Source organism: Pristiophorus japonicus, unplaced genomic scaffold, assembly GCF_044704955.1.
Source record: "Pristiophorus japonicus isolate sPriJap1 unplaced genomic scaffold, sPriJap1.hap1 HAP1_SCAFFOLD_331, whole genome shotgun sequence".
Lineage (NCBI taxonomy): Eukaryota > Metazoa > Chordata > Chondrichthyes > Pristiophoridae > Pristiophorus > Pristiophorus japonicus.
In genome coordinates this window covers 280,010-304,769 of record NW_027253117.1, presented here as the reverse complement: position 1 = coordinate 304,769, position 24,760 = coordinate 280,010, and the positions used below count along the sequence as shown (strand labels likewise).

General features: G+C 50.8%; 1 protein-coding gene across 2 annotated transcripts in view; it reads left to right on the top strand.

Annotated features, from left to right (window-relative positions):
* LOC139249760 (guanine nucleotide exchange factor VAV3-like) overlaps window positions 1–24,760 on the top strand; it is a 197,619-nt gene that overhangs the window by 2,385 nt on the left and 170,474 nt on the right. For both annotated transcript variants that reach the window (XM_070872549.1, XM_070872548.1), the window contains exon 2: window positions 4,261–4,377. In XM_070872549.1, coding sequence (XP_070728650.1) covers window positions 4,261–4,377 — 117 coding nt within the window. The remainder of the gene's footprint in view (window positions 1–4,260; window positions 4,378–24,760) is intronic.

Genomic DNA, 24,760 nt, shown 5'->3' with positions numbered 1-24,760 from the left:
TCCAACGGTGCAGCGCTCCCTCAGTACTGCCCCTCCGACAGTGCGGCGCTCCCTCAGTACCACATCTCCAACAGTGCAGCGCTCCCTCAGTACTGCCCCTCCGACATTGCAGCGCTCCCTCAGTACTGCCCCTCCGACAGTGCGGGGCTCCCTCAGTACTGCCCCTCCGACAGTGCGGGGCTCCCTCAGTACTGCCCCTCCGACAGTGCGGGGCTCCCTCAGTACTGCCCCTCCGACAGTGCGGGGCTCCCTCAGTACTGCCCCTCCGACAGTGCGGGGCTCCCTCAGTACTGCCCCTCCGACAGTGCGGCCCTCCCTCAGTACTGCCCCTCCGACAGTGCGGCCCTCCCTCAGTACTGCCCCTCCGACAGTGCGGCACTACCTCAGTACCACATCTCCAACGGTGCAGCGCTCCCTCAGTACTGCCCCTCCGACAGTGCGGCGCTCCCTCAGTACCACATCTCCAACAGTGCAGCGCTCCCTCAGTACTGCCCCTCCGACATTGCAGCGCTCCCTCAGTACTGCCCCTCCGACAGTGCGGGGCTCCCTCAGTACTGCCCCTCCGACAGTGCGGGGCTCCCTCAGTACTGCCCCTCCGACAGTGTGGGGCTCCCTCAGTACTGCCCCTCCGACAGTGCGGGGCTCCCTCAGTACTGCCCCTCCGACAGTGCGGGGCTCCCTCAGTACTGCCCCTCCGACAGTGCGGGGCTCCCTCAGTACTGCCCCTCCGACAGTGCGGGGCTCCCTCAGTACTGCCCCTCCGACAGTGCGGGGCTCCCTCAGTACTGCCCCTCCGACAGTGCGGGGCTCCCTCAGTACTGCCGCTCCGACAGTGCGGGGCTCCCTCAGTACTGCCCCTCCGACAGTGCGGGGCTCCCTCAGTACTGCATGTGGAGTGTCAGCCTAGATTTTATTGCTGAAGTGGGACTCAAACCCATGACCTTCTGAGTCAGAGGCGAGAAGGAGCGCGTGCTGCCCACTGTGCCACAGTTGACTGTTGGGGTGGGAGCGAGAGCCAGTGTTCAGGCTCCGTGTGGCGGACTCATCAAACCGCGATGAGTAAAAATCAGGTGCCGGAGCTGGGGAAGGGGAAGTCGGGACAATATCCTGCCGTTTCAGGCCATCTGTGGAGCGAGAACATTTAACGTCTGAGGTCGATGACCTTCCGTCAGAACTATTGGAATTTCAACAGTGACAGGGAACGGGGGAGGGGAGGGAGGGACAATAGTCTGTGACAGAGGGGAGGGCACGGGGGATTAACTGACAAAAAGGGATGATTATACAAGGCAAAAAGATGCGGTAATGGAACAAGTAATGAAACAAAAGTTGGATCTGAAGGAGGTGCGAATGGTTACAGCAGAGCAGCGGAGGGGACGGGCACCACTGGAAAGCTGGCAAAGCAGAGCGGGTTCCCGTGGCCCGGGAATATGAAGGAGAATATGGGGGTGACCCACCCCTGGCCATGTACCGATTGGCAATTCACAGCTCCCCCAGCACCAGCCCACACCACCTCCACTCCCGGCAGCTTTCTGAGGCTGAACCAGACTCCATGGTCTCGGGGCCCCGTCCAAATCTCGCCTCTTGCACATCTCCGACTTTAATCGCTCCACCATCGGCGGCAGTGCCTTTCGCTGCCTGGCCCCCAAGCTCTGGAACTCCATCCCTAAACCTCCCCCCCTCTCCACCTCTCTCGACTCCTTTTAACATCCTCCTTAAAACCTATCTCTTGGACCAAGCTTTTGGTCAGTTGCCCTAACATCTCCTTTTGTGTCAAATTGTGATGACATTGTTCCTTTGTTCCTTGGGATAATTTACTATGTTGAAGGTGCTATATGAATGCAAATTGTTGGTGTAGCCATCCTCCAATACCAGCTCTCAGGGTACCAGGGCCCAGATTTGTACCCAGGAGGAGGCTATTCAGCTCCTCGATTCCATTCGACGGTGGCTGATCTGTGACCTAACTCCATCGACTGCCTTTGCTCAGTAACCCTTCACGCGAGAGCGTGCAGAAACCAAGCGCAGGCAACGGAAGGAGCGTGCGGCAAACCAGTCCCACCCACCCCTCTCCTTCAACCACTATCTGTCCCACCTGTGACAGAGACTGTGGCTCCCGTATTGGACTGTTCAGCCACCTAAGGGCTAATTTTAAGAGTGGAAGCAAGTCTTCCTCGATTCCGAGGGACTGCCTATGATGATGATCAATACTAAAGCAAAGTACTGCAGACGCTGGAATCTGAAATAAAAACAGAGAGTGCTGGAAATCTCAGCGGGTCAGGCAGCGTCTGTGGAGAGAGAAACAGAGTTAATGTTTCGGGTCTGTGACATGTCCAATTGCACAGTCTCGATGTGTTTTGGGGGAGCGTTTCCAGATTTCCACTACCCTTTTAAAAGATAAAAACTTACATTTTCACAGTCCCTTTCACCATCTTGTGATGTCCCAAGGTGCTTTCCAGCCAATTAATTACTTGCGAAGTGCAGTCGCTGTTGTAATGCAGGGAACGTGGCAGCCAATATATGCACAGCAAGCTCCCGCAGACCGCACTGTGATAATGACCAGATAATCTGTTTTAGTTGTTGGTTCTTTGTGTGAAGAAGTGCTCCTGACATCACCCTGAACGGCCGGGCTCTCATTGTAAGGTCCTGCTCCTTGTTCTGGACTCCCCCCACCCGAGGGAATAGTTTCTCTCGGTCTCCCCTATCGAGTCCTTTAATGATCTTCACCACCTCCATCAGATCGCCTGTAATCTTCTAAACTCGAGGGAACACAAGCTCAGTCTGTGCAGCCTGCCCTCGGGATTTAAGGACATTCTTGCTATTGAGGGAGTGCAGCGAAGGTTCACCAGACTGATTCCCAGGATGGCAGGACTGACATATGAAGAAGGACTGCATCGACTAGGCTTATAGCCATTGAAGTTTAGAAGAATGAGAGGGAATCTCATAGAAACATATAAAATTCTGACGGGACTGGACAGGTTAGATGCAGGAAGAATGCTCCCAATGTTGGGGAAGTCCAAAACCAGGGGTCACAGTCTCAGGATAAGGGGTAAGCCATTTAGGACCTAGATGAGGAGAAATTTCTTCACTCAGAGAGTTGTTAATCTGTGGAATTCTCTGCCACAGAAAGTTGTTGAGGCCAGTTCGTTAGATATATTCAAAAGGGAGTTAGATGTGGTCCTTACAGCTAAAGGGATCAAGGGGTATGGAGAGAAAGCAGGAATGGGGTACTGAAGTTGCATGACCAGCCAAGATCATATTGAATGGTGGTGCAGGCTCGAAGAACCGAATGGCCTACTCCTGCACCTATTTTCTATGTTTCTATGTTAACCCTTTCAGCCCTGGTATGATGGTGGTGAACCTGTGTTGCTGCCCCTCTGAGGCCGATATACTGTCCCCGAGAGTCGGGGCCCAGGACTGGACGCAGAGTCCACATGGGGTCTGATCCGAGCTGTGTACAGCTGTAACATGATTTCCATCGCTTTGTATTCCAGTGTGAGAGAACCAGTGCCCAGAATCCAGCGTGTGTGCTTGGTGGTTGATAGCACGCAATGACTGGGGGACTGCTGGGTGTTCAGTTGTTTCCACTATGTTACTGTGGGAGTGTTTGTCTCTTTCCTGTGTGTTATTGATGCGCTTTGGTTTGGAATCTATCTCCTGGGCTGTATTGTGGAGCAACGCGCAAAGATTCAATGGACCTCAGTCTTTAACATCATTGAGAGCAAACTTCAGCTGATCTAAAACTCTGCTGCCCATAACCTAACTCACACCCAGTCCCGTTCATCTGTGCTCACTCACCTACACTGGCTCCCGGTCTAGCAATGCCTCGATTTTAAAATGATCATCCTCGTGTTCAAATCCCTTCATAGCTTTACTCTCCCTATCTCTGTAACCCCCTCCAGCCCTACAACCCCCCGAGATCTCTGCGCGCCTCTAATTCTGGCCTCTTGAGCATCTCTGATTATAATCGCTCTACCATTGGTGGCCATGCCTTCTGTTGCCTGGGCCCCAAGCTCTGGAACTCCCTCTCTAAACCTCTCCGCCTCTCTACCTCTCCTCCTTTTAAGGCGCTCCTTAAAATCATCTCTGACCAAGTGTGTGGTCATCTGTCCCTAATATCTCCTCCTGTGTCTCCGTGTCTAATTCTGTCTGATGTACGCTCCTGTGAAGCACCCCGGGACATTTTACTACGTTTTTGGTTGCTGTTTATTGATTTTCAGTCATCATTGGTCCATTGAGCTGCACTTTCTCCCTCTGCTGTTTCAGTTCCTCTGTTTGAAGAATATTCGAACATTCCTCACGGCCTGTTGTGACACTTTTGGGATGCGGAAGAGTGAACTTTTTGACGCTTTTGACCTTTTCGATGTCCGCGATTTTGCAAAGGTAAGAAAATGTTGTCTCATTTACTGTCCAATCAGGAGTCAGTGGCTGTTTACTGTCCAATCAGGAATCTTGGGGCTTGAACCTGTACTTTTGTGCTTATCGCCCAAAAATGGGCGTTATTTCCGGCATGGGCGGTAACAAAGGGTTTTCTGATCGCCGGCTTCTCACCCATTCTCAAAACACCTAGTTTCCATTTTTGAAAATGGGCGTTACCGCAAGCGATTTCAAATGGGCGGTAGCGTTAAATTTTTTTGACCTTTTGCTGTAAAGTGTGGCCATCCTTAGCAATGGCATGGCAACTCTCGATTCCTGCGATTCAGGAGGCCAAGGGTCATCATGACATGCGCAGAAAAGGAGAGGGAGCTCAGAGGCACTGAAGGCGTGTGTGGGTGTGGTGTGTGCTTGTCTGGCTGTTGTGGGAGGCACGAGGGAGATTCACCAGCAGCAAAAAGCCCTCTAAGCACCAAGAACATAGTTGGCCCCGAGTTTTTGTCCAACAAATAAGATATAACATGGAAGGGATGGAGGAGGCCCTGGAGCTGGTAGCCAGGAACACTGGTGGCAGAGGGCTCCCAGTGGTCCCGGAGCAGGGCACTGCACCCCAAGGTGCCACACCCCCATTGCCAACCACACGAGAGCCAGCAGCAACATCTTGCTTCTGGTTTGGGGCACATTCTCACCTCAGGACCATCCTCTCCCGTATCCATCCAAGCAGCGCTTCGCCTGTCATCCCCCCCCCCCCTCCCCCCTGCCCAATGAGGCATCGCCTGAGGAGCTCCTCGGCCAGGCGCCATGGAGCGAGGTGGGGAAGGGGTAGAGAGGGGAAGGAAAGTGAGGTGCATGTGTGCAGGTGATGGCTGTGTTATATCTCCATCTGGGTGTATGCAATTTGTTGCAATGTATGGGGGCTGGGGACCACGCTCCTGCTTTGCCTTTGTATTCTGTGTTGCTGGACATGTTGAACATGTGATTGATGTCAATGCTGCAAAAAGTGGGGTGTGGGCGGGGGTTGGGTGTATTGGCTGTGATACTTATGATTTCAGACCAATGTTGGTATTAAATTTTTGTTACTGAACATAACCTTGTTGCGCCTTGTCTCAGATAGCTGGACCGTTACACACTGGTGATTCCTTACCATGAAAGGGTTAAATACAACTTAACATCAATCAACGTAAACTTTAACTGGCACCAAGCTGATGGGCGCCATTGATGTCTGAGCTACACACACACAGCAGTGTGTCAGCGTTGTCACTCACATCAGCGCTCTGTCAGGCAAATCGTTCAGCTCTCAGCTCCTCACGTAAGAGTAAGATTTAGCAAATGCCAGCCACACTGCTGGCGTCCGTCCCGGTTAGTTCCATTTTTTTGTGGGCGTTTTTTTGAGCGAGCGATATTGTGGGCGATATGTGTGTGAGGTAGTGAAATTGACGGTGGGCGATCTCCATGGCTGCTAGTTTGGGTAAAATATGCTCTTTACGACTAAAAACAGTGGGCGGGCGTTAATATTGAATCTCGGCGTTAATTCCATGTGGAAAGTAACACTGGCCGATATTGTGGGCGTTGATTTCGCCCATTCTGCTGATTCCGCCCCAAAACAGTGAGTGGGCGGTAATATTTTTTCTCGGCATTAAGCCCATGGGGAAAGTAACACTCGGCGATAAGTTTCCTAAAAATGCCCGTAGGTTTCCATTTTGTGCCAAAATGGGCGATTATCTGGGCGTTATACGTCATTTCAGCGGTAAAATGGGCGTTAAATGGGTGTTGAGCATGCAAAAAAAAGTGAAGGTTCTAGCCCATAGTCTTCAGACAGGATCAGTGTTTACTACCAAGGTTAATATATTGTCACATCCCCTCATCCTCTGCTCCTGAAGGTGCTGACTCTCACTGGGGTCGGGTTGACCAATACCCAACTCCACTGAGCAACCTTCATCTGTCTGTTTGCACACACTGGTTAGTAGCAGCTTGCCCCAGAAGGCTGTTCTATCACAGTCACGTCTGACCCTGATCTCCTCTCCCCAAATCGTCCCAATTCTATTGGTGGCGAGGGATCAGGAATAGCGGCTTACTGCGTTATCTCATTTTCTTTCCTGACTCCCTCTGGGGGTCCTGAGCTCAAGGGCACAGACTGAGAGTCAAAGCTTCCACACTTCTGGGCTGGAAGGATGGTGAGCTAGTTAAGGTAGTTATAGGGATACCATTGCCCAGGGTGGTGAGCTGGTTAAAATAGTTACAGGGATACCATTGCCCAGGGTCGTGAGCTAGTTAAAGTAGTTATAGGGATACCATTGCCCAGGATGGTGAGCTAGTTAAAGTAGTTATAGGAATAACATTGCCCATAATGGTGAGTGAATTAAGGAAGGATTGAGTCATCAGGAAAGTGGAGCAAACTTTAATTAAACTATTTAAAACACTAAAGATGTCTTTCCCTGGTGCTCCCCAGTACTACATGTGACCCCCCAGTGCACCCCCCTCCCCCCAGTTCACCCCCCCCCCAGTGCACCCCCCCGTGCACCCCCCCCAATGCACCCCACCCTCCCAGTGCACCTCCCAGTGCACCCCCCCAATGCACCCCACCCCCCCAGTGCACCCCCCAGTGCACCCCCTCCCAGTGCACCCCCCGCAGTGCACCCCCCAATGCACCCCCCCCACCAGTGCACCCCCCCCCAGTGCAGACCCCTAATGCTGACCCCCGACCCCCAGTGCTGATGCCCAGTGCCTCCCCCCCCCCGAGTGCTGGCTCAGTGCCAAGTGCTGAATCATTTTGGGTTGGGAAATGTGAAGTGGAATATTAATGAACCCCAAGTATTAGATCCGACTCTGAAATAGTATTATTCCAAGGTCAATACGTTGTAAATGGACAGTAATAGAATCATAAAATCTTACAGCACAGAAGGAGGCCATTCGGCCCATCATGCCCGTGCCGGCCCGTTGGTACAGCTAACTAATTATTCCCACTCCTCTTTCCCCAGAGCCCTGAAAACCTTTCCACTTCAATATTTATAAGAGCATAAGAATTAGGAGCAGTCAATAAGATCATGGCTGATCTTCGACCTCAACTCCACTTTCCTGCCCGATCTCCAGAGCCCCTTGATTACCCGAGAGTCCAAAAATCTATTGATCTCAGCCTTGAATATACTCAACGATTCAACATCCACAGCCCTCTGGGGCAGAGAATTACAGATTCTCAATCCTCTGAGTGAAGAAATTTCTCCTCATCTCAGTCTTAAATGGCTGACCCCTGAGACTGTGCCCCCGAATTCTAGTCACTGTAGCCTGGGGAAACAACCTCTCAGCATCTACCCTGTCAATCCCCCTCAATATTTATCCAATTCTTATTTGAAAGTTACTATTGAATCTGCTCCCACCGCCCTTTCAGGCAGCGCGTTCCCGATCACAACAACTCGCTGCGTAAAAACATTCTCCCCATCTCCCCCTCTGGTTCCATCGCCGATTATCGTCAATCTGTGTCCCTCTGGTTACCGGCCCTCCTGCCCCTGGGAACAATTTCTCCTTGATGTTCTGTCAAAACCCCTCATGATTTTGAACACCTCGATCAAATCTCCCCTTAACCCTCTCTGCTCTGAGGAGAACAACCCCAGCTTCTCCAGTCTCTCCACATCACTCAAGTCCCTCATCCCTGGAACCATTCTGGTCAATCCCCTCTGCACCCTCTCCAGGGCCGTGACACCCTCCCTACAGTGTGGGGCCCAGAATTGGACCCAATACTCCAGCTGGGGCCTAACCAGAGATTTGTAAAGGGTTAGCATAACTCCCTTGCTTTTATATTCGATGCCTTTATTTACAAAGTGAATTCCCATACACTTTCTTAACTGCCTTATCAACCTGCCCTGCCATGGCAGATGAAAATGCCTTTGTCCTCTCTGCCTCTATTATTAAATTCAAAGCTCCCATGCCTTTTGTAACAGCCTTATCAACTTGCCCTGCCATCTTCAAAGATATGTGTACATACACCACAGGTCTCCCTGTTCCTGCACCCCATATTGTCTCTCCTCATTCTTCCTACCAAAATGCATCACTTCACACTTTTGTGTGTTAAATTTCATCTGCCACGTGTCTGCCCATTTCGCCAGGCCCTCTCCGCCCACCTCATTATTTACTACATTTCCAATTTTGTGTCACCTGCAAGTTTTGAAATTGTGCCCTGTACACCCAAGTCCGGGTCATTAACATATGGTGCAGGCTTGAAGGGCCGAATGGCCTACTCCTGCACCTATGTTCTATGTTTCTGTACACACTGTATCAACAAGAGCAGTGGTCCCAGCACCGACCCCTGGGGAACCCCACAGTAACCTTCCCTCCAGTCTGACAAACATCTGTTCACTGCTGCTCTCTGCTTTTTGCAACTGTGCCAGTTCCGTATCCATGCTGCCACTGTCCCTTTAATCCCATGCACTTGAATTTTGCGAACAATTCTATTGTGTGAGACTTTGTAAAATGCATCGACGGAGAGAGATCGCAGTGATTAACCAACAACTCCGTGATCATTGACTCGTGCGACGACAGGTAACAGGGTGGGAAAAAGCGACCTAGATGGACCTTGTTGTTTTCCTGAAGGGACATCAGTGAACCAGTTGGGTTTTTACATTCCGACAGCTTCATGGTCACATTTACTGAGACAAGATTTCTATTTCCAGATTTAAAAAATCAATTTAAATTCTCAAAGTGTGAGATTTGAAGTGACGTTCTCTGAAGTGTTAGTCCAGTAACAGGACCATGGATTTAGAATAAAAGCAGAAAGGGAACCTCAGTTATGTAGATTGTTAATAATAGTTTGAAATATATATATATATATCATCTTCTTGTAAAATAGCACTTCCAGTAATACTGCTCTGTAAGCGCCTTCCACCATCCCACGACATCTCACAGCCAATTAAATATTTTTGAAGTGTAGTCACTCTTGTAATGTAGGAAACGCAGCAGCCAATTTGTGCACAGGAAGCTCCCACAAGCATGTGATAATGACCAGATCATCTGTGTTAGTGATGCTGATAGAGGGATAAATATTGGCTCCAGGGCATCAAAAGATGGCACCTGCAACAGTGCAGCACTCCCTCAATACTGCCCCTCCGACAGTGCAGTGCTCCCTCAGTACTGCCCTCCGACATTGCGGCACTCCCTCAGCACTGCCCCTCCGACAGTGCAGCACTCCCTCAATACTGCCCCTCCGACAGTGCAGCACTCCCTCAATACTGCCCCTCCGACTGTACAGCACTCCCTCAGTACTGCCCCTCTGACAGTGCAGCACTCCCTCAATACTGCCCCTCCGACAGTGCAGCACTCCCCCAGTACTGCCCCTCCGATAGTGCAGCACTCCCTCCATACTGCCCCTCCGACAGTGCAGCACTCCCTCAATACTGCCCCTCCGACAGTGCAGCACTCCCTCAGTACTGCCCCTCCGACAGTGCGGCACTCCCCCAGTACTGCCCCTCTGACAGTGCGGCACTCCCTCAGTACTGCCCCTCCGACAGTGCGGCACTCCCCCAGTACTGCCCCTCCGACAGTGCAGCACTCCCTCAGTACTGCCCCTCCGACAGTGCGGCACTCCCCCAGTACTGCACTGTCGGCTGGATTATTTGCTGAAGCCTCTGGCATAGGACGTGAACCCACGATCCTCTGAGTCACGAGCGTGAGAGAGATACCGAAGCGGAATTATCCCTTTCATCCTGTAAAGCTGCTGGTGACTTGTGAGTGATGTTGGTGAAATGTGCCGCAGATACTTGTGTACCTGGATTAGTTTGATTCCATGAAGCATTGATGCCGGTTGAGCCACTGGGATTGGGCTCGGGATCAGGCTGTATCCCAGTTGTAAATGTGCAGCAAGCAACTGATGTTTCCCATTACCCAGAGACATTCCATTCCACCACCACCATCCCAGGAATGGAAGGAGCCTGTCAGCTTTCAACTGCAGAACATCCTGCTGTTTAACTCGATCCCACGCAGTCCCAGTCTGCAGCTCATCCACCCACCCACTCTTACAGACCCTCGGTATTAATATTCCAAGGTTAAATCAACGCAGCTGTTGGTTCCACAACACCGGCTTGGTGCTGTAACTTGGTACCGTTCATCACAATGCCAGCCACGTAAATACTGTGACCACAAGAGCAGGTCAGAGGCTGGGTATTCTGTGGCCAGTGTCTCAACTCCTGACTCCCCAAAGCCTTTCCACCATCTACAAGACACAAGACAGGAGTGTGATGGAACACTCTCCACTTGCCTGGATGAGTGCAGCTCCAACAACACTCGAGAAGCTCGACACCATCCGGGACAAAGCAGGCGGGTGATTGGCTCCCCATCCACCACCTTTGAGTGGTGTCATCCGTGGCCGAGAGGTGGCATTTGTGTCATCTCTCAGTCACAAGATTGTGGGTTCCTCTTCTGCAGCACACATAATTCAGGCTGTCACTCCCAGTGCAGTGCTGAGGAAGTGCTGCACTGTCGGAGCGGCAGTGCTGAGGGAGTACTGCACTGTCGGAGGGGCAGTACTGAGGGAGCGCTGCACTGTCGGAGGGGCAGTACTGAGGGAGTGCCGCACTGTCGGAGGGGCAGTACTGAGGGAGCGCCGCACTGTCGGAGGGGCAGTACTGAGGGAGTGCCGCACTGTCGGAGGGGCAGTACTGAGGGAGTGCCGCACTGTCGGAGGGGCAGTACTGAGGGAGTGCCGCACTGTCGGAGGGGCAGTACTGAGGGAGTGCCGCACTGTCGGAGGGGCAGTACTGAGGGAGTGCCGCACTGTCGGAGGGGCAGTACTGAGGGAGTGCCGCACTGTCGGAGGGGCAGTACTGAGGGAGTGCCGCACTGTCGGAGGGGCAGTACTGAGGGAGTGCCGCACTGTCGGAGGGGCAGTACTGAGGGAGTGCCGCACTGTCGGAGGGGCAGTACTGAGGGAGTGCCGCACTGTCGGAGGGGCAGTACTGAGGGAGTGCCGCACTGTCGGAGGGGCAGTACTGAGGGAGTGCCGCACTGTCGGAGGGGCGGTAGCTGCAGTGTGCACCATCTACAAGATGCACTGCAGCAACTCGCCAAGGCTTCTTCGGCAGCACCTCCCAAACCCGCGACCTCTACCACCTAGAAGGACAAGGGCAGCAGGCGCATGGGAACACCATCACCTCCACGTTCCCCTCCAACTATTTTAGTTGATAACCATAAATCAAGTGCCTCCTTATTAACGGCGGGCATTAAGAACCGACCATTAAACCAATCAATGTTTTACAGGAAACTTAAATCAAATTAAAATTTGGTTGCCGGGGGTAGAGCGCACTCCACTGGGGACCCCGCCTCCTCCGGACAGCAAGATGGTATGTTCCCCTCCAAATCAGGCACCATCCTGACTGGGGAATATATCGGCCGTTCCTTCATCGTCGCTGGGTCACAATCCTGGAACTCCCTCCCTAACAGCACTGTGGGAGCACCTTCACCACACGGACTGCAGCGGTTCAAGACCTTGTGACTCGGAGGTGAGAGTGTATTCCCCTGAGCCAGCTGTAACACGCCTGAGTTATGGGGTGGAAGGGCTGGGCCACAGACACTGAGTCCCAGCAACGTGATATCATCATCATAGGCCATCCCTCGGAGTCGAGGAAGACTTGCTTCCACTCCTGAAGTGAATTCTTTGATGGCTGAACAGTGTAATACGAGACTCTGTCACAGGTGGGACAGACAGTTGTTGAGGGAAGGGGAGGGTGGGACTGGTTTGCCGCACGCTCCTTCCGCTGCCTGCGCTTGGTTTCTGCATGCTCCCGGCGATGAGACTCGAGGTGCTCAACGCCCTCCCGGATGCACTTCCTCCACTTAGGGCGGTCTTTGGCCAGGGACTCCCAGGTGTTGGTGGGGATGTTGCACTTTATCAGGGAGGCTTTGAGGGTGGTCCCTGTAACGTTTCCTCTGCCCACCTGGGGCTCGTTTGCCGTGAAGGAGTTCCGCATAAAGCACTTGCTTTGGGAGTCTCGTGTCTTGCATGCGGACTATGTGGCCTGCCCAGCGGAGCTGGTCGAGTGTGGTCAGTGCTTTGATGCTGGGGATGTTGGCCTGGTCGAGGATGCTGATGTTGGTGCGTCTGTCCTCCCAGGGGATTTGTAAGATCTTGCGGAAAATATCACCAATGATGTCTCTGCAAGATCCTAACATGATGTAACAGTGACACAAAAGCACATTTAAAGTCGAGCTGTACAGCAGCAAGGTGAAGAATAATACTTGGCTTCACTAAGCAGCTTATTCCAGTTCCATGGCCCAGACAGCAGCTAAACTCACAGGGGTTCTGTTTCAGCAAATGAACGACTGTGTCAAACGCCTGTCGGGGCTATTTTAACACAAGCCTACCTGCGAACCATAAATAGCACCGAAGGAAACAGCAGTGGAGCAGTTCCTTCAGCATCTGTTCATTATCACCAGGCTGGTACAGTGCCCAGCAACCCACTCAGTAATAGAGTCTAACGGCGAGTATTCATCAGTAATAGACCGTGCAAGTCAACCCGGGAACAGTCCGAGGTGACTCAATTCAATTAACAACTTTAATGGCGGCAGGCAGATGCCAGCTTGGCTCAGTGGGCAGTACATCGCCTCGGAGTCAGAAGGCTCTGGATTTGAACCCAGTCCAGAAACTTCAGCCAAGAAATCTAAGTTGAGAATCCCAGTTCAGGACTAAGGGAGCGCCGCACTGTCGGAGGGGCAGTACTGAGGGAGCGCCGCACTGTCGGAGGGGCAGTACTGAGGGAGCGCCGCACTGTCGGAGGGGCAGTACTGAGGGAGAGCCGCACTGTCGGAGGGGCAGTACTGAGGGAGCACCGCACTGTCGGAGGGGCAGTACTGAGGGAGTGCCGCACTGTCGGAAGGGCAGTACTGAGGGAGTGCCGCACTGTCGGAGGGGCAGTACTGAGGGAGCGCCGCACTGTCGGAGGGGCAGTACTGAGGGAGCGCCGCACTGTCGGAGGGGCAGTACTGAGGGAGAGCCGCACTGTCGGAGGGGCAGTACTGAGGGAGCACCGCACTGTCGGAGGGGCAGTACTGAGGGAGTGCCGCACTGTCGGAGGGGCAGTACTGAGGGAGTGCCGCACTGTCGGAGGGGCAGTACTGAGGGAGTGCCGCACTGTCGGAGGGGCAGTACTGAGGGAGCGCCACACTGTCGGAGGGGCAATACTGAGGGAGTGCCGCACTGTCGGAGGGGCAGTACTGAGGGAGAGCCGCACTGTCGGAGGGGCAGTACTGAGGGAGCACCGCACTGTCGGAGGGGCAGTACTGAGGGAGTGCCGCACTGTCGGAGGGGCAGTACTGAGGGAGTGCCGCACTGTCGGAGGGGCAGTACTGAGGGAGTGCCGCACTGTCGGAGGGGCAGTACTGAGGGAGTGCCGCACTGTCGGAGGGGCAGTACTGAGGGAGCGCCACACTGTCGTAGGGGCAATACTGAGGGAGTGCCGCACTGTCGGAGCGGCAGTACTGAGGGAGTGCCGCACTGTCGCAGGGGCAATACTGAGGGAGCGCCGCACTGTCGGAGCGGCAGTACTGAGGGAGTGCTGCACTGTCGGAGGGGCAATACTGAGGGAGTGCCGCACTGTCGGAGGGGCAGTACTGAGGGAGTGCCATACTGTGGGAGGGGCAATACTGAGGGAATGCCATACTGTCGGAGGGGCAATACTGAGGGAGTGCTGCACTGTCGGAGGGGCAGTACTGAGGAAGTGCTGCACTGTCGGAGGTGCTCTATTTAAGATGAGATGTTAAATTGAAGCCCTGTCTGCCCCCTCAGGTGAATGTAGATCGCATTTTTTGGAAGAAGAGTAGGGGAGCTCTCCCAGCATCCTGGCCAATATTTATCCATTAACCAACAAGAGCAGGAGAGTGTATGAATCGGGTTGCTGCAGCAAAGCGGGGCACAGGCACGATGGGCTAATGGCCTCCATCGGTGCTGTACCTTTCTCTGGTTTTATCATCACTACGATAGATTATCTCATCATTATCACCTTGCTCAATGTGTGATCTTGCTTTGCAAAAATTGGGAGCTGTGTTTCCTGCACTTCAATGCTTCAAAAATACTTCCTTGTCTGTGACGCGTTGTGGGACACACTGAGGTTATGAAAGTCGCTTTCAGAGCAGTGTTACAGGAAGTGCTTTTTCACAAGAAGATTATATATATATATCAAACTATTATTAGAGATCTACATTCTGAGCTTCACCTTCAGCTTTTATTCTCAACCCATGGTTCTGTTACTGTACCGACACTCCAGAGAACGTCACTTCAAATATCTCACTTTGAGAATTTAGAATTCAGTTAAAAAATTCTGGAAATAACAATCTGTGGGCTCAGTGAAAGCGAACGTTTCCTGTCGGATTGTGCTTCAAACCCAAGGGGTTCGTTAGGGACAGAAACCTGCCGTCCTTACCCGGTCTGGGCCTATAGGTGACTCCCGTCCCACACCAGCGTGGTTGACCCTGAACTGCCCCCTAAGTGTCCGAGCGGGACACTCCATTTGTAGCAAGCCCGCTCCCAGCGGTTGGGGAAGGCCCAGATCCTCCTTCTCAGGGTAACTAGGGACAATAAATGCCAGCGAATCCTACATCCCAAGATTGAACAAAATAAATGATGGTCACCTGTTCACACATGATGTGGATAATTATTATTATTATACCGCAACATGTCAAGATTGGAGCTAGTCGTGACTCAAACTGCAACTTAAAGGAGGTTCCGTCTCAAACAGTCATTTCTGGGCCATTGTATTCTAAACAGACACGACCCACATTCAAACAAACAATTTGCATTTCGATGGCGCCTTTCATGACCTGAGGACATCCCAAAGTGCTTCACAACCAATGAAAAACTTTCCAGGTCTAATCACTGTTGTAACAGGAAGCTCCCACAAACAGCACTGTGATAATGACCAGATAATCTGTTTAGGATGTTGGTTGAGGGATAAATATTGGCCCCAGGACACCCGGGAGAACTTCCCAGATCTTCAATGCCGTGGCATATATACGTCAACCAGAGAGCGAAGACAGAGTTTCGGTTAAACATCTCATCCGAAAGACGGCGCCTCCGGCAGTGCAGCACTCCCTCAGTACTGCCCCTCCGACAGTGCAGCACTCCCTCAGTACTGCCCCTCCGACAGTGCAGCACTCCCTCAGTACTGCCCCTCCGACAGTGCAGCACTCCCTCATGACTGCCCCTCCGACAGTGCAGCACTCCCTCAGTACTGCCCCTCCGACAGTGCAGCACTCCCTCAGTACTGCCCCTCCGGCAGTGCAGCACTCCCTCAGTACTGCCCCTCCGACAGTGCAGCACTCCCTCAGTACTGCCCCTCCGACAGTGCGGCACCCCCTTAGTACTGCCCCTCCAACAGTGCAGCACTCCCTCAGTACTGACCCTCCGACAGTGCAGCACTCCCTCAGTCCTACCCTCCGACAGTGCAGCACTCCCTCAGTACTGCCCCTCCGACAGTGCGGCACTCACTCCGTACTGACCCTCCGACAGTGCGGCACTCCCTCAGTCCTACCCTCCGACAGTGCGGCACTCCCTCAGTACTGCCCCTCCGACAGTGCGGCACTTACTCCGTACTGCCCCTCCGACAGTGCGGCACTCACTCCGTACTGACCCTCCGACATTGCAGTACTCCCTCACTACTGCCCCTCTGACATTGCAGCACTCCCTCACTACTGCCCCTCCGACAGTGCAGCACTCCCTCAGCACTGCACTGGGAGTGTCAGCTTAGATTTTGCGCTCAATTGCCTGGAGTGGGACTTAAACCCACAGTGTTGTGACTCAGAGTGCCACCCACTGAGCCTTGGCTGGCTGCTCACAGCACCTTGAGTGTGGTTAAATAAATGGCAGCCTGAGCCTCTGCTCATAATTTCCGCTGTTTCAACGGTCAACAATCTGAGGTTCTTAGTAAAATGTGGTGCCACTTAAAGAGGAAGTGTTTCTCCACCCTCCCCCCGTCCCAAGGTGAAACCAACAAACTGTACTCAGTGAAACAGAGGATGTGTGAACAGAACAAAGAATCGGGATAAACGGGTCCTTTTCAGAATGGCAGGCAGTGACTAGTGGGGTGCCGCAGGGCTCAGTGCTGGGACCCCAGTTATTTACAATATACACTAACGATTGCAAAAGTTTCTATAGATATGTAAAGAGAAAAAGGTTAGTAAAGACAAATGTAGGTCCCCTGCAGTCAGAATCAGGGGAAGTCATAACGGGGAACAAAGAAATGGCGGACCAATTGAACAAGTACTTTGGTTCGGTATTCACGAAGGAGGACACGAACAACCTTCCGGTTATAAAAGGGGTCGGGGGGTCTAGTAAGGAGGAGGAACTGAGGGAAATCCTTATTAGCCGGGAAATTGTGTTGGGGAAATTGATGGGATTGAAGGCCGATAAATCCCCAGGGCCTGATGGACTGCATCCCAGAGTACTTAAGGAGGTGGCCTTGGAAATAGTGGATGCGTTGACAGTCATTTTCCAACATTCCATTGACTCTGGATCAGTTCCTATGGAGTGGAGGGTAGCCAATGTAACCCCACTTTTTAAAAAAGGAGGGAGAGAGAAAACAGGGAATTATAGACCGGTCAGCCTGACATCGGTAGTGGGTAAAATGATGGAATCAATTATTAAGGATGTCATAGCAGTGCATTTGGAAAGAGGTGACATGATAGGTCCAAGTCAGCATGGATTTGTGAAAGGGAAATCATGCTTGACAAATCTTCTGGAATTTTTTGAGGATGTTTCCAGTAGAGTGGATAAGGGAGAACCAGTTGATGTGGTATATTTGGACTTTCAGAAGGCGTTCGACAAGGTCCCACACAAGAGATTGATGTGCAAAGTTAGAGCACATGGGATTGGGGGTAGTGTACTGACATGGATTGAGAACTGGTTGTCAGACAGGAAGCAAAGAGTAGGAGTAAATGGGTACTTTTCAGAATGGCAGGCAGTGACTAGTGGGGTACCGCAAGGTTCTGTGCTGGGGCCCCAGCTGTTTACACTGTACATTAATGATTTAGATGAGGGGATTAAATGTAGTATCTCCAAATTTGCGGATGACACTAAGTTGGGTGGCAGTGTGAGCTGCGAGGAGGATGCTGTGAGGCTGCAGAGCGACTTGGATAGGTTAGGTGAGTGGGCAAATGCATGGCAGATGAAGTATAATGTGGATAAATGTGAGGTTATCCACTTTGGTGGTAAAAACAGAGAGACAGACTATTATCTGAATGGTGACAGATTAGGAAAAGGGGAGGTGCAAAGAGACCTGGGTGTCATGGTACATCAGTCATTGAAGGTTGGCATGCAGGTGCAGCAGGCGGTTAAGAAAGCAAATGGCATGTTGGCCTTCATAGCAAGGGGATTTGAGTACAGGGGCAGGGAGGTGTTGCTACAGTTGTACAGGGCATTGGTGAGGCCACACCTGGAGTATTGTGTACAGTTTTGGTCTCCTAACCTGAGGAAGGACATTCTTGCTATTGAGGGAGTGCAGCGAAGGTTCACCAGACTGATTCCCGGGATGGCGGGACTGACCTATCAAGAAAGACTGGATCAACTGGGCTTGTATTCACTGGAGTTCAGAAGAATGAGAGGGGACCTCATAGAAACATATAAAATTCTGACGGGGTTAGACAGGTTAGATGCAGGAAGAATGTTCCCAATGTTGGGGAAGTCCAGAACCAGGGGTCACAGTCTAAGGATAAGGGGTAAGCCATTTAGGACCGAGATGCGGAGGAACTTCTTCACCCAGAGAGTGGTGAACCTGTGGAATTCTCTACCACAGAAAGTTGTTGAGGCCAATTCACTAAATATATTCAAAAAGGAGTTAGATGAGGTCCTTACTGCTAGGGGGATCAAGGGGTATGGCGAGAAAGCAGGAATGGGGTACTGAAGTTGAATGTTCAGCCATGAACTCATTGAATGGCGGTGCAGGCTAGAAGGGCCGAATGGCCTACTCCTGCACCTATTTTCTATGTTTCTATGTTTCTATGTTTAGATGAAGGAATTGAGTGTAATATCTCCAAGTTTGCAGATGACACTAAACTGGGTGGCGGTGTGAGCTGTGAGGGGGACGCTAAGAGGCTGCATTTGGACAGGTTAGGCGAGTGGGAAAATGCATGGCAGATGCAGTATAATGTGGATAAATGTGAGGTTATCCATTTTGGGGGCAAAAACACGAAGGCAGAATATTATCTGAATGGCGGCAGATTAGGAAAAGGGAAGGTGCAACAAGACCTGGGTGTCATGGTTCATCAGTCATTGAAAGTTGGCATACAGGTACAGCAGGTGATGAAGAAGGCAAATGGTATGTTGGCCTTCATAGCTAGGGGATTTGAGTGTAGGAGCAGGGAGGTCTTACTGCAATTGTACAGGGCCTTGGTGAGGCCCCACCTGGAATATTGTGTTCAGTTTTGGTCTCCTAATCTGAGGAAGGACGTTCTTGCTATTGAGGGAGTGCAGCGAAGGTTCACCAGACTGATTCCCGGGATGGCTGGACTGACATATGAGGAGAGACTGGATCAACTGGACCTTTATTCACTGGAGTTTAGAAGGATGAGCGGGGATCTCATAGAAACGTATAGGATTCTGACGGGACTGGACAGGTTAGATGCAGGAAGAATGTTCCCGATGTTGGGGAAGTCCAGAACCAGGTGACACAGTCTAAGGATAAGTGGTAGGCCATTTAGGACTGAGATGAGGAGAAACTTCTTCACTCAGAGAGTTGTTAACCTGTGGAATTCTCTACCGCAGAGAGTTGTTGATGCCAGTTCATTGAATATTTTCAAGAGGGAGTTAGATATGGCCCTTACGGCTAAAGGATCAAGGGGTATGGAGAGAAAGCAGGAAAGGGGTACTGAGGGAATAATCAGCCATGATCTTATTGAATGGTGGTGCAGGCTCGAAGGGCCAAATGGCCTACTCCTGCACCTATTTTCTATGATCCTTTGTTTCTATGTTTCTAAATGGTCACTTTCGGCCATCTGATCGTATTAGCTGTGGCTCCGTGGCTGGTACACTTGTCTCTGTGTCAGAAGGTCACGGACTCAAGCCCCACTCCAGTTCTACCCGGTGTCCTGGGCATTATTTATCCCTCAACCAACATCACTAAAATACGGGTCATTATTTCATTGCTGTCTGTGGGAGCTTGCTGTGCACATTTTGCCTGCCGTGTTTCTGATGTGGCTACAGTGACAACATGTGAAAATGTCTGCTTTGGCTGTAAAGTGCTTTGTGACATTCAGAGGATGTGGAAGGTGCTATAGAAATGCAAGTTCTTGCGTTTAATTCTATTCAACAGTCAATGACTGTGTGAAGTTGAAAGGAAATAATGTGTGACTACGTTCCAGGATCAGAGCTACACTGGAACAGCTTGTGTAGGAGGACAGCTAGTTCTGGAGCATAGGGCTTCAGCATTGTAGCCTGCATGTTGCCAGGGATTATAACCTGCACGCTGTTCTGTCCATTCATCCGCAGATTAATGTCCCGTGGAGTGAACCAAATTGTTTTGTCTACCTATCTGTGATGGTGCGGCCCTCCGCAAACATGATGTGCATTTATACAGCGAGGTAGTGAACGCAACTGGTTCCAGTCGGGGTATTTGTGAGAGAGTTTTCCCCAGCCTTGGACATCCTGAGTCCGATATCTGGTGGGAAACAGGTGGAGAACACGCTGACTATCTGCACAACAGCGAGAGGCCCACTCACCACAGGAACAGGCACATCGCATCCTGTGCACACAGTCATAGGACTGGCTCTTTGCCAGCAAGCTCCACTCATGGTTACCACTGACAACTGAGTGCTACAGCATGTTAACTGGATATAGAGGCTCTGGAGAGGGTGCAAACAAGATTCACAAGGATGGTACCAGAACTGAGGGAGCACCATCGGAGTAGGCCGGGGAGCGGAAGGAGCAGTGTGGCAGTGTACCACTCCAGGGAGCAGCACGTGCTGGAGCAGGAGAGCAACGGGAGTGGAAAGGGACGTCACCAAGGTCCGGGTCGGTGATTGGAGCGTGGGCAGGTACAGCAGGAGCGGCGAGGTCGGGGCGAAGGAGCAGCGAGAGATTGTAGAGGGGCGTGATCGGGGCCCAGGAGAAGCGAGAGTTCGGGGCCTAGATGAGCCGAGGGCCCAGGGGTAGCACGGCCCAGCCCACACTGCGATATGTGTGCGCACTTGGCCCTTGCAGCAGAGCTGGTCTCCAGTCGTCCTGGTTAACCCTTTCCACTGGACCAAGACCTGGCTCTGTCAAGCCCGTGTGGTGGCTGGTGTGCAACGGTCACCCCACGTTAAAAGAATCCACGCACAGGCATCTTCCACCCTTCAACATGTAGTTCGGGATCCGGAACATCGGGTCCTTCAGTGAAACACCTGTGAACTTCTTGACGTGGAAGCAAGTCATCCTCGATTCGAGGGACTGGCTATGATGATGATGATGGCATGTTGCAGAGTTAGAACATGTTAGAGAGAGTTAGGAGGTGTTGGAGAGTTGGAACTGGTTACACAGAGTTACACAGAATGTACAGCCCTGAAACAGGCCATTGGGCCCACCGCTCCGTGCCGGGGTTTATGTCCCACCGCTCCGTGCCGGGGTTTATGTCCCACCGCTCCGTGCCGGGGTTTATGTCCCACCGCTCCGTGCCGGGGTTTATGTCCCACCGCTCCGTGCCGGGGTTTATACCCCACCGCTCCGTGCCGGGGTTTGTGCTCCACCGCTCCGTGCCGGGGTTTGTGCCCCACCGCTCCGTGCCGGGGTTTATGCCCCACCGCTCCGTGCCGGGGTTTATGCCCCACCGCTCCGTGCCGGGGTTTATGCCCCACCGCTCCGTGCCGGGGTTTATGCTCCACACCAGCCCCCTCCCACCCCTCTCCATCTCACCCTATCCCCATATCCTTCTATTCCTTTCTCCCCCATGTGTTTATCCAGCTTCCCCTTAAATACATCGATACTATTCACCTCAACCCCTCCCTGTGGCAGCGAGTTCCACATTCTCACCCCTCTCTGGGTAAAGAGGTTTCTCCTGAATTCCCCATTGGGTTTATCAGTGACTGTCTGATATTGATGGCCCCGAGTTCTGGTCTCCCCCACACGGGGAAACAATTACCCTATCAATACCCTTTATAATTTTAAAGATCTCTATTAGGTCACCCCTCAATCTTCTCTCTGTCAGTGTCCACTGTGTCTCAGTGGGTAGCACCCTCGCCTCTGAGTCAGGAGGTTGTGGGTTCAAGTCCCACTCCAGCTTCTTGAGCACATAAATTTAGACTGACATTCCAGCACAGTAGCAAGGAATTCCTGCGCTGTCGGAGGTGCCGTCTTTTGGATGAGACGGTAAACCGAGGCCCTGTCTGCCCTCTCAGGTGGATGTAAAAGATCCCATGGCATTATTTTGAAGAAGAGCAGGGGAGTTATCCCCGGTCTCCTGGCCAATATTTATCCCACAATCAACATAACAAAACAGATTATCTGGTCATTATCATATTGCTGTTTGTGGGAGCTTGCTGTGTGTAAATTGGCTGCTGCATTTCCCACATTACAACAGTGACTACACTTCAGAAGTACTTCATTGGCTGTACAGCGCATTGGGATGTCTGGTAGTTGTTAAAGGCGCTATATAAATGCAAGTTCTTTTTTCTTTCCTCGCGAAAAGATCCCCTGTCTGTTCAATCTTTCCTGATACATAATCTCTCACTTCAGATATCATGCTGTAAATCTTGATTTATACCTGCTCCAGTGCTTCTATATCCTTAAAGTATAGAGACCTGAACTGTGCACAGTGCTCCAAGTGTGGTCTAACCAAGGTTCGATATACGTTTAACATCATAAGAACATAATAAATAGGAGCAGGAGTAGGCCATACAGCCCCTCGAGCCTGCTCCTCCATTTAATACGACCATGGCTGATCCGATCATGGACTCAGCTCCACTTCCCTGCCCGCTCCCCATAACCCCTTATCCCCTTATCGTTTAAGAAACTGTCTATTTCTGTCTTAAATTTATTCAATGTCCCAGCCTCCACAGCTCTCTGAGGCAGCGAATTCCACAGATTTACAACCCTCTGAGAGAAGACATTTCTCCTCATCTCAGTTTTAAATGGGTGGCCCCTTATTCTAAGATCGTGCCCTCTAGTTCTAGTCTCCCCCATCAGTGGAAACATCCTCTCTGCATCCACCTTGTCAAGCCCCCTCATAATCTTACACGTTTCGATAAGATCACCTCTCATTCTTCTGAATTCCAATGAGTAGAGGCCCAACCTACTCAACCTTTCCTCATAAGTCAACCCCCTCATCCCCGGAATCAACCTAGTGAACCTTCTCTGAACTGCCTCCAAAGCAAGTATATCCTTTCGTAAATATGGAAACCAAAACTGCACGCAGTATTCCAGGTGTGGCCTCACCAATACCCTGTATAACTGTAGCAAGACTTCCCTGCTTTTATACTCCATCCCCTTTGCAATAAAGGCCAAGATTCCATTGGCCTTCCTGATCACTTACTGTACTGCAGTACTTTGCAAACTTTCTCCATTTAAATAATAACTTACTCTTTGATTTTTTTCTGCCAAAGTGCATGACCTCACACTTTCCAACATTATGCTCCATCTGCCAAATTTTTGCCCACTCACTTAGCCTGACTATGTCCTTTGCAGATTTTGTGTCCTCCTCACACATTGCTTTTCCTCCCATCTTTGTATCGTCAGCAAACTTGGCTACGTTACACTCTGTCCCTTCTTCCAAGTCGTTAATATAGATTGTAAATAGTTGGGGTCCCAGCACTGATCCCTCTGACACCCCACTAGTTACTGGTTGCCAACCCGAGAATGAACCATTTATCCCGACTCTCTGTTTTCTGTTCATTAGCCAATCCTTTATCCATGCTGATATATTACCCCTAACCCCGTGAACTTTTATCTTGTGCAGTAACCTTTTATGTGACACCTTGTCAAATGCCTTCTGGAAATCCAAATACACCACATCCACAGGTTCCCCTTTATCCACCCTGTTCACTACATCCTCAAAGAATTCCAGCAAATTTGTCAAACATGATTTCCCCTTCATAAAACCATGCTGACTCTGCCTGACCGAATTATGCTTTTCAAAATGTCCTGCTACTGCTTCTTTAATAATGGACTCCAACATTTTCCCAACCACAGATGTTAGGCTAACTGGTCTATAGTTTCCTGCTTTTTGTCTGCCTCCTTTTTTAAATAGGGGTGTTACATTTGCAGTTTTCCAATCTGCTGGGATCTCCCCAGAATCCAGGGAATTTTGGTAAATTACAACCAATGCATCCACAATCCCTGCCGCTACTTCTCTTAAGACCCTAGGATGCAAGCCATCAGGTCCAGGGGATTTATCTGCCTTTAGTCCCATTATCTTACTGAGTACCACCTCCTTAGTGATTGTGATTGTGTTAAGTTCCTCCCCCCCCCCCCCCTATAGCCCCTTGACTATCCACTGTTGGAATATTGTTAGTGTCCTCTACCGTAAAGACTGATACAAAATATTTGTTCAGAGTTTCTGCCATCTCCATGTTCCCCATCACTAATTCCCCGGTCTCGTCCTCTAAGGGACCAACATTTACTTTAGCCACTCTTTTTCTTTTTATATACCTGTAGAAACTCTTGCTATCTGTTTTTATATTTTGTGCTAGTTTACTTTCATAGTCTATCTTCCCTTTCTTAATCATTTTTTTAGTCATTCTTTGCTGGCTTTTGAAAGCTTCCTAATCTTCTGTCCTCCCACTAGTTTTGGCCACTTTGTATGTCCTTGTTTTTAATTGTATACCGTCCTTTATTTCTTTAATTAGCCACAGATGGCTATCTTTTCTCTTACACCCTTTCCTCCTCACTGAATATATTCTTCTTGAAAGTTGTGAAATATCTCCTTAAATGTACACCACTGTTCATCAACCGTCCTACACTTTAATCTATTTTCCCAGTCCACTTTACCCAACTCTGCCCTCATACCTTCAGAGTCTTCTTTATTTAAGCTTAGTACGCTGGTTAGAGATCCAACTTTCTCACTCTCCATCCGAATTTGAAATTCAACCATTCTATGATCACTCATTCCAAGGGGATCCTTTACTAGGAGATTGTTTATTAATCCTGTCTCATTACACAGGACCAGATCTAAGATAGCCTAAGATCACTTCTCTGCTTTCCAATTCTCTTGCTATAGTGTAGACTGCATAATGAAATTAATTTGCCATTTATATGTCCATTCTGCAAATTTCTTAATAGTTACATTGCTATAACTGGTTACGGTATTAAAAATGGCGAGTGTTATAACTGGTTAGATAGTTGTGACTGGTTATCTCTGTAACCCACTGAGATCTCTTCGTTCCTCCAATTCTGGACTCTTGTACGTTCCCTACCTTAATCTCTCCACCATTGGCAGCTGGCCCTGCCTAAACC